The sequence below is a fragment of the Vipera ursinii genome, assembly GCF_947247035.1.
Source record: "Vipera ursinii genome assembly, chromosome: 7".
NCBI lineage: Eukaryota > Metazoa > Chordata > Lepidosauria > Squamata > Viperidae > Vipera > Vipera ursinii.
Window position 1 is genome coordinate 38,562,356 of NC_139521.1, and position 16,270 is coordinate 38,578,625.

At 38.3% G+C, this 16,270-nt stretch overlaps 1 protein-coding gene and 1 long non-coding RNA gene across 2 annotated transcripts in view; one reads left to right on the top strand and one right to left on the bottom strand.

The window, feature by feature from the left end:
* Window positions 1–3,731: 3,731 nt before the first annotated feature.
* On the top strand, window positions 3,732–5,140 carry LOC310643538. Its single transcript, XR_014493100.1, has 2 exons — window positions 3,732–3,892; window positions 5,010–5,140. It is a non-coding gene; the product is annotated as an uncharacterized lncRNA (long non-coding RNA).
* A 3,512-nt stretch (window positions 5,141–8,652) lies between these two features.
* PRSS12 (serine protease 12) overlaps window positions 8,653–16,270 on the bottom strand; it is a 47,730-nt gene continuing 40,112 nt past the window's right edge. The window contains exons 11-13 of the mRNA XM_083367031.1: window positions 15,819–15,941; window positions 13,363–13,640; window positions 8,653–9,370 (exon numbers count right to left, since the gene is read on the bottom strand). Coding sequence (XP_083223157.1) covers window positions 9,063–9,370; window positions 13,363–13,640; window positions 15,819–15,941 — 709 coding nt within the window. The 3' untranslated portion in view covers window positions 8,653–9,062. The remainder of the gene's footprint in view (window positions 9,371–13,362; window positions 13,641–15,818; window positions 15,942–16,270) is intronic.

Below are 16,270 nucleotides of genomic sequence, written 5' to 3' on the forward strand. Positions count from 1 at the left end.
TGGAGGGGGTCATGGGAAAGAGAGATAAAAACTTGCTTAGTAAAGTATTTCATTTTAAATACCAAACTAAGACCAAGGATTGCCAAGGAGAATGTTAAAAATTTTCATTAGAGAAAGAGCACGAGAAAGCAATGAATAGGAGGTTTATTCTTCAGTTGTAGGTAGCAGAAGTTGTTTGAAATGAGAAGCCACATTGGATCTCATTTTCAACATAAAATCAACAGGACATTTCAGCAAAGAAATTTTATTTTGGAGAGCACAGCATTGTTTCCATAACATAACGTCAACAAATTACTAGGTGTTTCTTCCTCAATGCTTTTCTCTTCACTGGCTAACATAAACTTTCTTTTATTACTCTAACTGCTACCTGGGATGGATCAAGAAAAGTTTATAAGAGCATAACAGCACAAAAGAAGTCCTGCTAGATATACCTTAGGAAAAGATTTTGTGTCACATAATGGCCATCTTCCCTGGACTAGAGCATGACAAATTCCTTCCACTGTTAGTTCTCAGAAATCAGAATAGAATGCATACTGCTTGTGATTCAAGAGATGGTAAAGAGTGGATGATATCAGTAGCAACTGATAACCTAATTCCCAGTAACCCTCTCTCATCTCTTTTAAAAACAATCCAAATTTGCAGCCATTGCCACCATTCTACTGTTATGCACCAGTGTGTGGGTGGGTGGGTGGCGGGTGTGGTGTGAGAGATTTCCTTCTGCTGGTCCTAAATCTCCCAATATTTAGTTCCAAAAAATTACTTAGTTGTACGATAGTGAGTTAGGAAGAAAAACCCTCTGTTTCCCTGTTATCTATGATGTGCATGGCTTTATATATCTTTTTATGTCTCCTTTGTTGTAAACTAAAAAAAAAATCATATGCTGAAACTCACTGTTTCCTAATTTTGGTTCCTCACATTTTGATATCTTTCCCAAGAGTTAGTGATCAGAACAATACACAACACTCCAATCTTAACCATAGATTAATATATGTTGTTATATCAACAATTCAGTTCTGAATTGCTTTCCTAATGATTAGCATATTTGCTTCAACAGTTAGATTGCTTTTACTAGAATTTAATTGTAACACAATAAACTGCTGATATATCTAATCTGTATTTTCACTAACACAGAAATACTGTTCTCTTCATAACATATAACAATTTAAACAAAACATATCTATTTATATTTATTATATGCTGCTTTCTTGGGACACTCTAGAGCAGACATGTCAAACACAAGGCCTGGGGGCCGGATCCGGCCCGCGAAGTGGTTTCATGCAGCCCACAAAGCCATCCTGGAAACAGTGAGGGAACGGCCCCCACTGCCTTGGCCCAGAGACCCTCTTTCTGCCCCACTCCTGCCCAGGCCCTCATAGGCACCCTTGATGCGAACGATGTAGAGCTGGCCACGCCCACCCAGTAGGCCACACCCACTCTAGCCACGCCCACCCAGTAGGCCATGCCCACCCAGGCCACACCCACCCAGCCCCCTGAGGGCAACCACAATGCTGTTGCGGCCCTCAATGAAATTGAGTTTGATACCCCTGCTCTAGAGTAATGGATTGGTAGCTTTAGTAAGCAGCAGATAAACTAATTTATTTAACTTTTCATAGATAATATACCAAACTGAAATAGATAAATAAAAATAGAAATAAGGGGATTGTGAAGCATTGCATTGCTCCAATCTTCTTGTACCAAGTGAAAAAAATTCTTTAATCTCGGTTGGCATGTTTTTATCTATTTATATTTCATTTTTTTAACCAGCCATCTCCCTTAGAGAAGGGCTCTGGGCCATGTACAATACTACATGTATTAGTCATCATCTAAAAGTAAACAGGGCCCTTGGGCTTGCTAACCCAATCAACTGTTTATTGGATCCAAGACTTTACAGGGTAGAAAAGGCCACTTTAGAGGTAGTATGTGGTTGGAGACTTGGACTGTGTCAAATTTGTTGTTGTGGGGTGATAGTCCAACTTCCTTGAAGAAGGAGGTGGTATGCCCCCTCTGCTGGAAGCTATTGCTGGGCCCAACAATTCTGAATAATTTTTGCTCAATTGCCAACCCCCATTTTTGGGAGTACTCAGAGGTAATTTCAGAACCCCCAAAAAAGTAATCTGGAGCCTTTTCAGTCAAATTTCAGACTAGAACATAATGCTGAAATGGCACTGGTTAGACTTGCTGAAGAGCTTTGGTAGAGCTGAGTTGGGGGTGGTGCAACCATTCTGATCCTTTTCTTCTTTCAGGAGCTTTCAATTCCACAGATCATGGTACCAGCTATAGGGATTAGGAGTGAGACAATGCAGTATTATGGTGTTACATTGCGTGGGTTCTCTTTCTTTTTCTGTGTTTGGTTTCAGTTGGTGTTGGCAGTAAGTGAAAGATTGAGCCCAAAGCTTCTGAGACCATTGTTTGGATGAGGTCATGTGCAAGTGATACATGGTTCAACAGCAGTAACTGTGAGAGTGATCTCAGAGTCCTAGTGGACAACCACTTAGGTATGAGCCAGCAATGAGCTGTAACTGCAAAAAAACCAAGAAAGTCCTAAGATGCATCAAGAAAGATAGCATCAAGTCACATGAAGTGCTAGTACCAGTTTATAATATCACATTTGGAGTACTGCATCCAGTTTTAGTCACATGGTACAAAAATGGTGTTGAAACCTAGAGTTCAGAGAAGAGCAATGAAGATGTTTAGGGGTCTGGAGGCTAAAACATGTGATGAATGATTGCAGGAACTGAGTATGTCTAGTCTAAGAGAAGAACTAGTGGTGACATTATAGCAGTCTTCCAATATTTGAGAGGCTGTCACAGAGAAGAGGGGGTCAACCTATTCTCAAAAGTACCAGAGGGCAGGATAAGAGGTAATGGATAGACGTTTATCAAGGAGAGATCCAACCTACAGTAGAACTAAGGAGGCTTGCTTCCAGAAGTTCCAAGTGCTCCATCATTGAAGGTTTTAAAGAAGAGATTGGACAGCCATTTATCCAGAATGTTATAGGGTCTTCTGCTTGAGCACTGGGTTGGACTAGAAGACCTCCAATGTCCTTTCAATTCTATTATTCTGTATTCTATAAAGGAGATAACTCCAAAGAAATCTGAAAAAAAAATTCAAATTTTCTGTGTGAGACCTTGATAGGGAATTGCAACTCTAAAAATTCCCTAGAGAAAATGAATTCGATGTTCTATAGCAAAGTGATATTGCAAGAAACAGATACATATTTGGTACCATATATTAAGTTGACTATACCTTTAAGAATTTACAGTCTTAGAAATCATCTTTCTGTGGCTTTATTACAAGATACAAAATATTCATGAAAATTAGATGCTGTCTTTTTCATCTGTGCAAGTGTAAAATGTGTTGAAAATGTCAAATATGCTCCTTCATCCTTATTAATCCATTTCTTGGGAACAGTAGATGGTGTGATTTGAATGAGTTTGCACAGCCTTTAATCCATTTGATTTTTTCTAAAACTATTGTGCATTGTTTAAATTAGTTAGGAGCGTACGTAAAGCAGGAAAAAAAGAGAGAGAGAGAGAGAAGGAATGCCAGGAGGATTTGCAAAAGTACAATAAATAGAGGAAAATTGGCAGGGTACTAAACCTAACGTAACAACGTTTGGGAAAGGCATACCACCTTTACAGAAGAGCAGAAAACGACTATTGTACATCAAAGGGGACGGATACAAAGGCAGCTGGAGTTAGTCACACGGTCGCTGAGTTAAAAGGCTGGCAAGCACTGCAGCCCCGCCCACCGACGGGCGTGGCTTCTCTTCAAGGTTAAAAGCTGGAGGACGTGGGTGGCTCGTTCTTTTCGATTGCTGGGGGAGCTCGGTACGTGGCTGTTGTTGGGAGATGAAGGAGTGTTCGGTACTGAAGGAACAAGTTTTACACTGGTTAGTTTCAGTACTTGAATGAGTGGCCGCGCCGTGGTAAGATACGAGCCATTTGCTGGAACTTTTTAATGTTATTACGAGGGCGGGGAAAGCTGAAGACTTGTGGCGCATGCGCCCTGCCGGTTCTTCCAATTTCTGAGGTTTTGCTTCAGCAAGGAATGGCGGGGGCTGGACGAAGTCATGGGTAAAATGGCGGGTGGTTATTAGAAGCCCTTTCCAACGGACGAATCAGGAGGGATAAAGGGAAGAACGGAGAGGCGCTCCAGGACAGTCACGAGGGAGCCGAGACTGTAAAGGAATTGGGAGGCAGGCTTTTGATTTTGTACTGGCAAATAACGGTCGGTTCCTCACGAAGCAGCGAAGGCCTCACGTGTCCCCGTACCTCGTGAAGAGAGGGAACCTCTGCTTCTTCCCCCCCCACACACACAAACACCTTAAAACAGGGGTCTTCAAACATGGCCCTTTTATGACTTGTGGACTTCAACTCCTAGAATTCCTCAGCCAGGCACGCTGGCTGAGGAATTCTGGGAGTTGAAGTCCACAAGTCATAAAAGGGCCAAGTTCGAAGACCCCTGCCTTAAAAGCTCTTGCGCGCGTGTCTTGGGACGCCATGCTTCCATGGGACCTGCCAGGGTGGCAGCCTCCCTTCCTACTCATGGCAGAGTAACCGTCGCCTTGCTTTTTGGCATAGCTCCCCCCATATAATTGCGGGGAGACTGACTTGGGCAAGTCACATTCTTGTGTCATCCTGTGCAGTTTCGCGGAGGGGGAGGGGTTGCTTTGGAAACGACATGGTGGCCTGGATGAGAGCTGCCTCTTGAGACGGATGATAGTCACGGAAAATATATCTTGGGTAAAGCAGAGTTTCAATATTTTGAGAGGCCTGCAGATCTGTAGTATGAAGCTGATCTTTCTCTTTTAAAACGAGTTTTGGGATTAGCAGTCGATGGTTGAGAATTTAAAGACATTTTCTAACCATTGAGAACGGTTAGGGGGGGGGAGTGCTACACGTTTTGCTAGTAGGTATCTTGGATTTATGAAAATTTTTAATCTATGTAAATTAAACATGGGTAATAACTTTTAGACTGCAAAAGTGATTTTTTTTCCTGTTTTGCAGGGGCGGTATGCATGCTGCTCTGATTCTGAGGATAAATGCAAGAAATCAACATGTATGACAAGATCAGCAATGATTTCTAGAAATAAGACCTTGCTGTGTATCTTCTCAGGAATAAACCTGGTATAGTTAAAGCAGTGCTTCAGAGCACAATTAGACAAGATTAACCTTGCCCTTGATCATTTTATTTTATTTTTTGCTTTTCCCAGTGTAATGGATTTCTCAAGGGAACTGGCTTCATTTGTTCAGCAATCTGACTGTTCTCTGGCTATCTAGGAGTCAGAGTCCTTGGTGCTCTCTGAGCATGGTTACTTTCTTGATATTTCATTATCCAATTAGGCAACATCTTCAGGTTTAGAAAGATAGCAGTTTGCTCTCGGCACAGAGCTGTTATTTGCAGAACCACCTTTCGCTAAGAACATCTACCCATCATACCAGGTCAGATAGGGCATGCACTCTCCTAGTCCCTTCACTGCCAACTGATGGGAGCTAGGAAATGTGCCTTTTCTGTGCCAACCTCTGCCCTGATTTTTGGCAGGCCCCTACTCTCAACCTTGTAAAGCTTTTGATGGCCTGGCTTTTCACCTGAGTACTAAGATAACATACTATGATTTGGCTCCAGGTTTTTGATATTTTAAATGTGTATTATGGTATTTGTTTTTACTTTTGATGGGAGCTGCCTTGAGTTGATTACAAGATGGGCTGCTATATAAATATTACAAATAAATGAATGACAACATTAATATTTTGGGCATCAGTGAACTGAAATGATGAACTGGACGTTTTCAGCCATGATTACACAATTGACATAAAAAATGAAGCAGTGATCTTAGTCAAAAATATAGCTAAGTTGGTACTTGGGTTCAATGCAGCCAGTGACTAGTATCAGTTAGACTTCATGGAAAGCCTGTTATTACTGCACAGGTGGTCCTCAATTTGTGATCATAATTGAGCCCAAGATTTAATCAAGTACCCCAACCACTGATGCACATTGAGTATATCCATTGGTAGACACTGAAGGAGGAATTTTATTTAAATAGCAGAGTAAAGTGAAAGAATAAAATCCAGCAAGAATGGTTGTTAGCATGTACTTGTGACATAATAAAACGCAATAAAAATGTATTTTGAGATTATGTTGTGTTCTCAATTCATTTTGGAGGTGCATAGAAGAAAAAAAGATTGACTGCAGCATCCTTCAGCATTTTGTCCTCTAGAAAAGTTGGACTAATTTCCATAAATAGAGAAAAACACATTGACTTTAGTTTGGTCAATACTTGAGATTGTATACTCTCATGGGCCATATATATTTCAAGGATTCTTTATTTGAAATGCTTTGCTGCTTACCCATGTAGTTGCAGTCTGAGCAAGTTGGTTGGGGGAATCCTGTGTAATACCCTTCAAGGTGGTTCCATTTCTCATCTAATCTGAGTAGGTTGGCTCGGAGAGTAGGCAAAGAGTTAAGAATTACTCCTAAATCCTTCTATGTGAGTTAAGTGGGACTTCCCAGGTGAACCTGTAAAGTCTTGGTCTTTCTGGATGATGCTGAAACTAAATCCCAATTTTCCCATAGATCATGTTATGAGAAGCTTGTGAAGGAAATAGATTTGGATGTGTATAAATACAGTCTTGATGGATTAGAAGTTTTCAAATAGCAGAAAGCAAAGGAAGTATACTGATGGCATAAGTAAATTGATAAGCTGCAAATGTCTTTAGATTGTTGCATTCTTTATCACTATAAATATGGAAGCTGCATTCAGCAGTATCTAGCCAACATTGGCTAATTAAAAACTAGAAAATGAGAAATTTTAACATTTCTAAGCATTTACACGGTATTAAAAGTTTACCTGCCCATATTCTAACCTGACAAGCAGAAAGGAAAAGACAAGGGGTTCTCTTACCCTGAACTGTAAAAACTAAAATGGAAGAGGAGCAAAGGGTTGTGCGTTCAGTCAAGTAAATTAAGACTACATGGATCAGTAGGTAGGTGGGCATTATAAGTAACAAAAGTATTTGCTTGATTTACTTGAATAAACTATTTTGTGAACTCCATTGGTCTTATTTTCATAATCAAACTATGAAAATGGATAAAATGTTTCTCAATGAAAATTTTAATGAAAAAGTAGATAGGAAATATCCTTGTATCAAAATGCATTCTGTAGTCACCTGACTGTTTTCTGCTTATTGGTGATATATTTCAGGACAAAAAAATCAAATTTTAATTGTTACCTAAAGCCAGATTTTGGTATAAAGTAAAACTGAAATACTGAATGTATTATAAATTGTCTTCTACCATGGAAGATTTCTGTATAGAAAGGCTGTGTGATAGAACAGTTAAAATATTAAAAGAAATGTGTCCTTGGTTTTATGATGTTTTACAAATATATAGAAAAATTAAATTCTAGCTAGATTAAGTTCACAAATTACCTCAACTATTTACATACCGTAAATATTGAAAAACTATCCTTACCAGTGCACTGATTTCCTTGTATATATCATTAAGATAAATCAATAATGAAATACAGAAAACTCATTTCCAAGTTGACAAAAATAACTCAAAAACATAAATGGCACATTTTATTACATTGAATATTTTGTTAACCAAATTATATTATAAAATGTAAAACAATTGTCAGCAAATAGAAATATTTTGAAATATAGTTTCTAAATCCTACTATAGTATATTCAGTAGTAGTGCAAACTAAATGTAATTTGGGAATTTGCAGGGAGTTTTAAGTCAAAATCAATAGGTTTTTCTTAATGTGGCTGTCATAGTTCCAACAGATGAAACCCTTCAAAAGATCTTCAAGGCATTGTTTTCCTTAAAGAGTCTTTTATTCGGGAAACAGTATCAACACTACATAGTTGAACCCAAAACTAAATTCCCCTTTGGATACAAAGTTTAAAAGTACAATTCCCACCCTCAATAACCTGTCATAAAGCACATTCCCCAATAAGCTTATAGCGCAGGCTTGCTTTCCAGTCCTCCAAAACGTTATCAGCTCCAGACCCAGTTTGTTCTTGAGTTCTCATGACAGAGTTGTTATGGCTAGCTGAGCTTGCATCCTAATCCCCCCTCTGCACCAACTAATTCTAAAAGCAAGGAAAAGGGAAAAGAAAATGGCTGCTTTTTCATCTGTTGTCAAAGCAAAAACATCCGATGTTAGCAGCGTTGACTGACATATGGATAGCAGACTTTCATAATATTAGCATGTACTTATTGAAGTCTTTCTTCCCATCTTAGGAGCAGAAATTACTTTGCTCTCTGGTTTTTATTAAGATCTTAGTTTAGACAATATTAGACAAATTAATCATACTTAGACAAAATAATGATGAAAAGAATCCATGGACTGCAAGGTTAAATATGCTTTCTAAATTAATTTGATACATTTAATTTGGGCATATCTTTGGTCATTACAAAAATGGGTTAATTTACAAAGTTTGTAAAAAGCTGAGGTAATAGAATGCCACTATTAACAAAACTTAACGCCATGCATTGTTTATTATCATACGGAGAAATAACTTGAAATAGTCGCTGAAAAATCTAGGATGTTTATTCCAATACAGCAGATAACAAGTTGGGGAAAACTAAGATTACAGTATAAAAGTAAATATAAAATCATTTTAGCTGATATTTAAAAATGAATTGTCACAAAACATATATAAGGCTGCCTTTACCCACCTCATTAAAAACCACAATTTAATAAATAAACATTACACAATCTTGACATTTTACAAGATATTTTATTCAGCTGTTTCATGTACAATGAAATCAGGGCAGGAAACTTCTCTGTAAAGATAAAACGCAGTATAAAGTCAAATAAAAATTCATTCTTTGAAACTAGTAGGGGATATGGTTCATTGTAGAAAATTTGTCACAATACAAAAAGATGATACTATATACGAGGATCTTATATATAGAATGAGCTGATTTGTGCAGCTGTAACCAGTACTGTTTTGTCTTGGTAGAATTAATATTCAATCAAAATTACTTCTAGGATGAACGATTTTGTTTTACATCTATGAAAAAAAGTATTTCCCCAGTACAACAAGGGACATTCATAGTTTGGTTATGCTTCTTATCCATGGTATAAAAAAGGAAACTTTGGTATAGACGCCTGGAGAATCTTTGACTCCACAGCCATACCCCCAGGAAGTCACACCATACACGACCCAGATATTTCCTTGCCGTCCACACATTAATGGTCCACCACTGTCTCCCTGACAACTGTCTACCTGTTTTTGTGCATGGAGGCTACCAGCACACAGCATTCTCCCTGTGAATTTTGTTTGATACCGTTCTTCACAAATTCTTTTAGGAATAAGGGGAATAGCAGCTTGTTGTAATGTTCTTGAGTAGGCTCTACCTGATGGGAAAATATTGAAATTAAAATGCTGAATATCAAGCAAATGCTTATTCTTAAAACTTTGTTTTACCAAACATCTGAAATATTAGCAAAACAAATCAGACATCAGGTCATTCAGTGAGGTCTTTTGTTTATATCAAGAACATAGTAATACACAATCCTGCAAAAACAAACCAATGTTTACTGAACAGTTAAAAATGGCTTGAAAGATGAAATTTTTCTGGTGTTCCTTATTTGCTACAGTAACAGAAATAAACTTCATAGGAAGCTGTACTTTTACAGTCTTGTATTTAAACTTAGCATGCCTTTTTAATAGATAACGGGTATCTTCACAGTTTAGGAAATATTTCCATTTGCAATTTTTTATCTAGGTTATGTCAGTTCTGTTTCAGTTTGAGTTCGAATACTGCAATTCAGGGTGAGGTGTTGATTCAAGTTTCTGGTTCAGGGTTCAATGGAAATGTTCTGTTTCAAGTGTTAATTTGAAAAATGCATGGATTATAAAGAAGTTTCAAAATTCCTAATAGTGTTTAACTTTGCAGCAGAATGCGAAAAAGCAGGGGTGGTGGAGGAAAATAGGTAATTTTAAGCTAGCCAAATTTTAGTTTGACCATACCAGAAATCATCAATTAATAACAGTAATTGGGACTGATATTTCTATCACTGCGATGTCATAAAGTACGATGTCATATGCTTAGCAACTACAATCTTAGCAGCCCTTCATTAACCAAATCCTAACTGGCCATTAGGTGCAGATTCGCTCCAATCCAAGCCAATCCAACTATTCTTCCCAGCTCTGAGCCTCGCAAAGCAATGGATTGCAACTCACTCCACCCCCTTATCCCCCATCTAAAGTGATGGAAAAAATTATTTGACCCCCTGCTAATTTTGTACGTTTGCTAACAAATGATCAGTCTATAATTGTAATGGTAGGTTTAATTTAACACAGAGACAGAATAACAAGAAAATTCAGAAAAACACATGTCAAAAAAGTTACAGATTTGCATTTTAATGAATGAAATAAGTATTTGACACCTTCACAAAATATGACTTAGTACTTGGTGGCAAAACCCTTGTTGGCTAGTACAGAGTTTAGATGTTTTTTGTAGTTGGCCACCAGGTTTGCACTCAGGAGAGATTTTGTCCCACTCCTCTTTGCAGATCCTCTCCAAGTCATTAAGGTTTCGAGGCTGACATTTGGGAGCTCGAACCTTCAGCTCTTCAGATTTTTTTATGGAATTACGGTCTGGGGAATGGCTAGGCCACTCCAGGATCTTAATGTGCTTCTTGAGCCACTCCTTTGTTGCCTTGGCCGTGTGTTTTGAGTCATTGTCATGCTGGAATACCCATCCACGACCCATTTTCAATGCCCTGGCTGAGGGAAGTTCTCGTCCAAGATTTGACTGTTCATGGCCCCATCCATTGTCCCTTTGATGCAGTGAAGTTGTCCCCTTAGCAGAAAAAAAACCCCAAAGCATATTTCCACCTCCATGTTTCAGGGTGGGGATGGTGTTCTTGGGGTCTTAGGCAACATTCCTCCTCCTCCAAAGATGTTGATGCCAAAGAGCTCAATTTTGGCCTCATATGACCACAATACTTTCACCCAATTCTTTGAATCATTCAGATATTCATTGGCAAATGTCAGATGGGATCTTACGGGTGCTGCAGGATTTCAGTCCTTTATGGCATAGTGTGTTACCAATTGTTTTCTTGGTGACTATGGTCCCAGCTGCCTTGAGATCATTGACAAGATCCGTGTAGTTCTGGGCTGATTCCTCACCGTTGTCATAATCACTGAAACTCTACGAAGTGAGATCTTGCATGGAGCACCAGACCGAGAGAGATGTGAGAGTTATTTTGTGTTTCTTCCATTTGCAAATAATCACACCAACTATTGTCACCTTCTCACAAAGCTGCTTGGCAATAGTCTTGTAGCCCATTCCAGCCTTGTGTAGGTCTACAATCTTGTCCGTGACATATTTGGACAGCTCTTTAGTCTTGGCCATGGTGGAGAGTTTGGAATCTGATTGATTGCTTCTGTGGACAGGTGTCTTTTATACAGGTAACAAGCTGAGATTAAGAGCATTCCTTTAAGAGAGTGCTCCTAATCTTAGCTTGTTACCTGTCTTTTATTTCTGGGAGCCAGAAATCTTGCTGATAGGGGATCAAATACTTATTTTACTCATTAAAATGCAAATCAATTTATAACTTTTTTGACATGCATTTTTCTGGATTTTTTGCTGTTATTCTTTGTCTCACTATTAAAATAAACCTAACATTACACTCTAATGGCAGAAAGAGAAGAAGAACTAAAGAGCCTCGTGTTGCGGGTGAAGAAGGAGAGTGCAAAACTTGGGTTGAAACTTAACATTAAGAAAACCAAGATCATGGCATCCGGCCCTCTCAATTCCTGGCAAATAGATGGGGAAGAAATGGAGGTAGAGACAGATTTTATTTTCCTGGGCTCCAAGATCACTGCAGATGGGGACTGTAGCCAAGAAATTAAAAGCGCTTGCTCCTTGGGAGGAAAGCTATGGCAAATCTAGACAGCACACTAAAAAGCAGAGACATCACCCTGTCAACAAAAGTGTGTATAGTCAAGGCTATGGTCTTCCCAGTTGCAATGTATGGCAGTGAAAGTTGAACCATAAAAAAGGCTGAGTGCCAAAGAATTGAGGCCTTTGAACTATGGTGCTGGAGAAGACTCCTGCGAGTCCCTTGGACCGCAAGGCAATCAAACCGGTCAGTCCTAGAGGAGATCAGCCCTGACTGCTCTTTAGAAGGCCAGATCCTGAATCTAAAACTCAAATACTTTGGCCACCTAATGAGAAGGAAGGACTCACTGGAGAAGAGCCTAATGCTGGGAAAGATTGAGGGCAAGAGAAGAAGGGGACGACAGAGAATGAGGTGGCTGGATGGAGTCACTGAAGCAGTAGGCGTGAGCCTAAATGGACTCCAGAAGATGGTAGAGGACAGGAAAGCCTGGAGGAACGTTGTCCATAGGGTCACGATGAGTCAGACACGACTTCGCAGCTAACAACAACAACAACATTACAATTATAGACTGATCATTTCTTTGTCACTGGGTAAACTGACAAATCAGCAGGGGATGAAATAATTTTTCCCCTCACTGTATATCTGCCCTTTAGTCAGCCCTGCATTACACTGGCCCTGCTATCCCCCACTTTCACAAGACTTTCAAATTGGACAAGGGGCCGATGTGGCCTTGGGAAGAAGGCCTGGTTAGCAGCTGATTTGCAAAGTGCAAGATTAAGCGTGCCTCATCAGCTCAGGAAGAAGAAGATGATGGTCAGTTGGGGATGGAAAGGACTGCAGAAGTGGCCAAAAGAGCAAAATTGAAGGTGACAATAGGCAGGTAGAGGGAGTTGGTGCTCCTGTAATAGTAAACACAGGAAGGCTGCTAAGAATCTGAACTTTGACCCCAAGGTTGCTGCAACAGCAGTCACTTCAGGAACCCGGTGTAACTATCATTTAATCAGCATTGCCATAATTTCAAACAGTTGCTGAACAAATGACCGTTAAGCAAGGACAACCTGAAATAAATATTTAGCTCTCCTATAGAATTATTTCAGAAAGCAATGATGAAGAAATGGCAGCAGAACAGTTCAAAGTAGTTTAGCAACACACCCATGAAGACTTTAGCTGAGGCAATTTAGAAGTATTGTCTTCCATTTTAAGTTTTTGAAAACTATTTCTTATGCTGCCTTGCTACCTAGGGTTGCTAGATGTTTCAGATTCCAGGAGGGCTAGTACAAAGTTTGATTTCCTACTAGGAAGGATCTCATAGCTGCCTTTAGCCAGCTAGGATAGATAGGGCACATTGATGAAAATTTGGTTCAGCGGAACAACCACACTCCTGCCCTTGCTCCTTCAAATCATTTTTCCCCCAGGGGAAGTGTTATATATTTATTGTACTTAATATATCACCTAGTGCACTAAGCAATTAAAAGTAAAAAAACCCACAATCTTACCTGTATCACCCCATCCAGTGATGTAACAATCAGAAGCTTTCTGTGGCCTCTCCCGCCTGAATGGCAAACAGGCAGGTAAAACATGAGCACTGAAGCGAGTACACTGTTCTCGAGGCCCTTGCAGCCTCACTAATGCAATGTCATAGTCACTGTTATCAGGCCTATATTCTGGGTGTTGCACAATTTCTTCTACTCCAATTTCTTCTTCATACTCCTCAGGTACCAATGTGTGGTAGTCTCCAACACGCACCACATAGTTTCGAGTATTGTTGCCATACCTAAAAGAAATTGATGTAGGATTCTGCTTTTATTATTTAATGAAAAAACACTGGAATTTGAGCGAGCAAGAAACTTTTATATTTCTAGTTCAGTAATAATTCAGGAACTCAGTAAAATACAATGTTGCTTAAACGTTAGTAAATCTTTTTGAATTTTCAATATTTTGGCAAAAATATGGCCTAAAATGTGTTATGTTCTCCATGCAAGTTCCAAATATAAAGACAACTCAGTTAAACAAATGAATCAAAATTTGATATTTGTCCATTTACTCACTGAGGAAAATAATCCAAGGTTACATATTGTAGTCTATCTGTGATAGACTAGGACAGTTCATCACTGAATACAACTAGGGTTGCAATATATGAAATGAGACTGAGTTAATTTCCTTTTCTGATTCCTTTTACCTTTACTGCCACTCATTTCTGGATTTTTGCCCTAGTTTTTGGAAAGCTTTTCATTATTTGTTTTGATCAGCTCCAAATTAAATTTGATATTAAAAGCCTCTCATAATCTATTACATTTCTTCTGTGTTATTTGGTAACTAATATGAAGGATGTAAAACTAAGACATATTCTGCCAAATATTAGCATGTTCAAATTGTTTTATCCTGGCCATTCTGCAGTATGATATAGATATAGTAAACATACTATATAGATAGAATTAGCATGTTGGAAAGAGATATGGCTGTAGCAGTACAGGAAGAAAAACACACATAAATATATTATTTCTCTCTTGAGTTTTTGGGATAAAGGTGACAATGAGAACCATTTTAAAAAATTTCCTTGTATAATATATATATAATCCATATTAAATCATTTTTTAATTATGTTGAAATATCCTACTAATCAGATCTTCAGGCTAATGAAGATTATGAAGGTCATTAATTTAACCAAAAGAACAATGTCAGTGTAATAAATTGTTTTCAGCTGTTTTACAGAACCGTGTTTTTTTCATAATACTTATTCTACATTTCTTCATAAAGAATGCAATCTTCCCTAAATGATTAGGGCTAGAGCAGGGGTAGGCAACCTCATAGCTGACTCAGGAATTCTGGGAGTTGAAGTCCATGAGTCATAAAAGAGCCAAGGTTGCCTACCCCTGGGCTAGAACATCAGATGGAAAGAATCTCAAAACTATTTGTGCTGGACAATTAATAAATTTGATACAGTTATTTTTTTAACAATTGCTACATCTAGAAAGTATCAGGTTCAATTATCTTTTGCTAGCATTTCTTAGATCCAACCAACTGATTAAATGGAAACATAATTGTGCAAGGTATCATCAATGGCTTGACTGTGTATGCTCAGTTTTTGGAAACTTAAATGTACATTTGGTAATAAAAGCTATTGCAGCACTATGCAGCATATTGTCCTTCTGGTTCAGGAACAAGTAACATAGCTTGAGAAAGCTTGGGTGTTTTTCTTATTTTTTTCTGCTTGTTTGCACATTGATCCTATACACTGACTGAGTTACAGATTTGTACATCATATGTTTGTTCATTCCAGACTGAGTACACGTCTTCCTCTAAAAGTTACCCATCTGTTAATTCTGGGAGTTGTATTCCCAAGACATCTGGAGAGTGCCTAATTGGGAAAAGCTGACTTATGTCTATTGATTTGCTTTCAGTTTCTATTCATTCATTTTGATTTATTTAAATAAATCCAAGCTTTTCAGAACGACATTAATGAAGGTATTTCAGATTACAGATTACAGTAAAAGTAACCATCTTCCCGTAGAGCTCCGGATGGCGCCCGACCTCCGCTCCTTCCGGCGCGACCTTAAAACCCATCTCTTTAAGGAAGCGGGCCTGGCCAGATGGGATGGGGTGGGTTTGTTATTATGACTTTAATTTTAAATTTGTACTATTTGTACTATGGGCATTGTTTAATCATGTTTTAATAATTTTAACTTTTGTATTTGTCTTTTACGTATTGCCCTGTTAACCGCCCTGAGTCTCTTGAGAGAAGGGCGGTATATAAATTAAATAAATAAATAAATAAATAAATTTAAAATATGAAATACTAATGTTGTGCTTTAAAAGTGCAGCTGTTGTTTTTTTTGAGCATAGTTTGAGAGCAATGTCAGAATCGTCCATATATTTTATTATCTTTGTCTTTTTGCATTAAGTTTCTGCACTATTATGCTAACACACTGCTCTGTAAGTTTTGCAACAATACCTCTTAAAACAATGTGCTGCAGTAAGCACCCAGCAACTGCTGATAAGAGTGGCACCACATAGAAGTCTTCCATCTCCATGGGATGATTTAATGCGTAAAGCTACTTGCCAGGGCCAACCACCCCTAGACACAGATATATATAATTAGTATGAAAGTTCCAAAGTTAAAAATAAAAATATGTTTGTGTATTTGCGTGAGTGCAAAAAAATAGTGTCGTAGGGAATCACCAAACAGGAGATATAAACCTGTCCAACCACTTTATTCTGAATTTATCCAAGGATAGTTAAGATATTCAGCCAGCCTCTTTCTACACATCCATATTTTATTTTTATTTTATTTTTATTTTTTTAAAAAAGCATTTTAGCAAGTTAGTTTTGCAACATGCTCATTTTGGGATTTAGATCTATAGAAATAATGAGTGACAGATACTGAGGCATATGTGAAAACTTGCT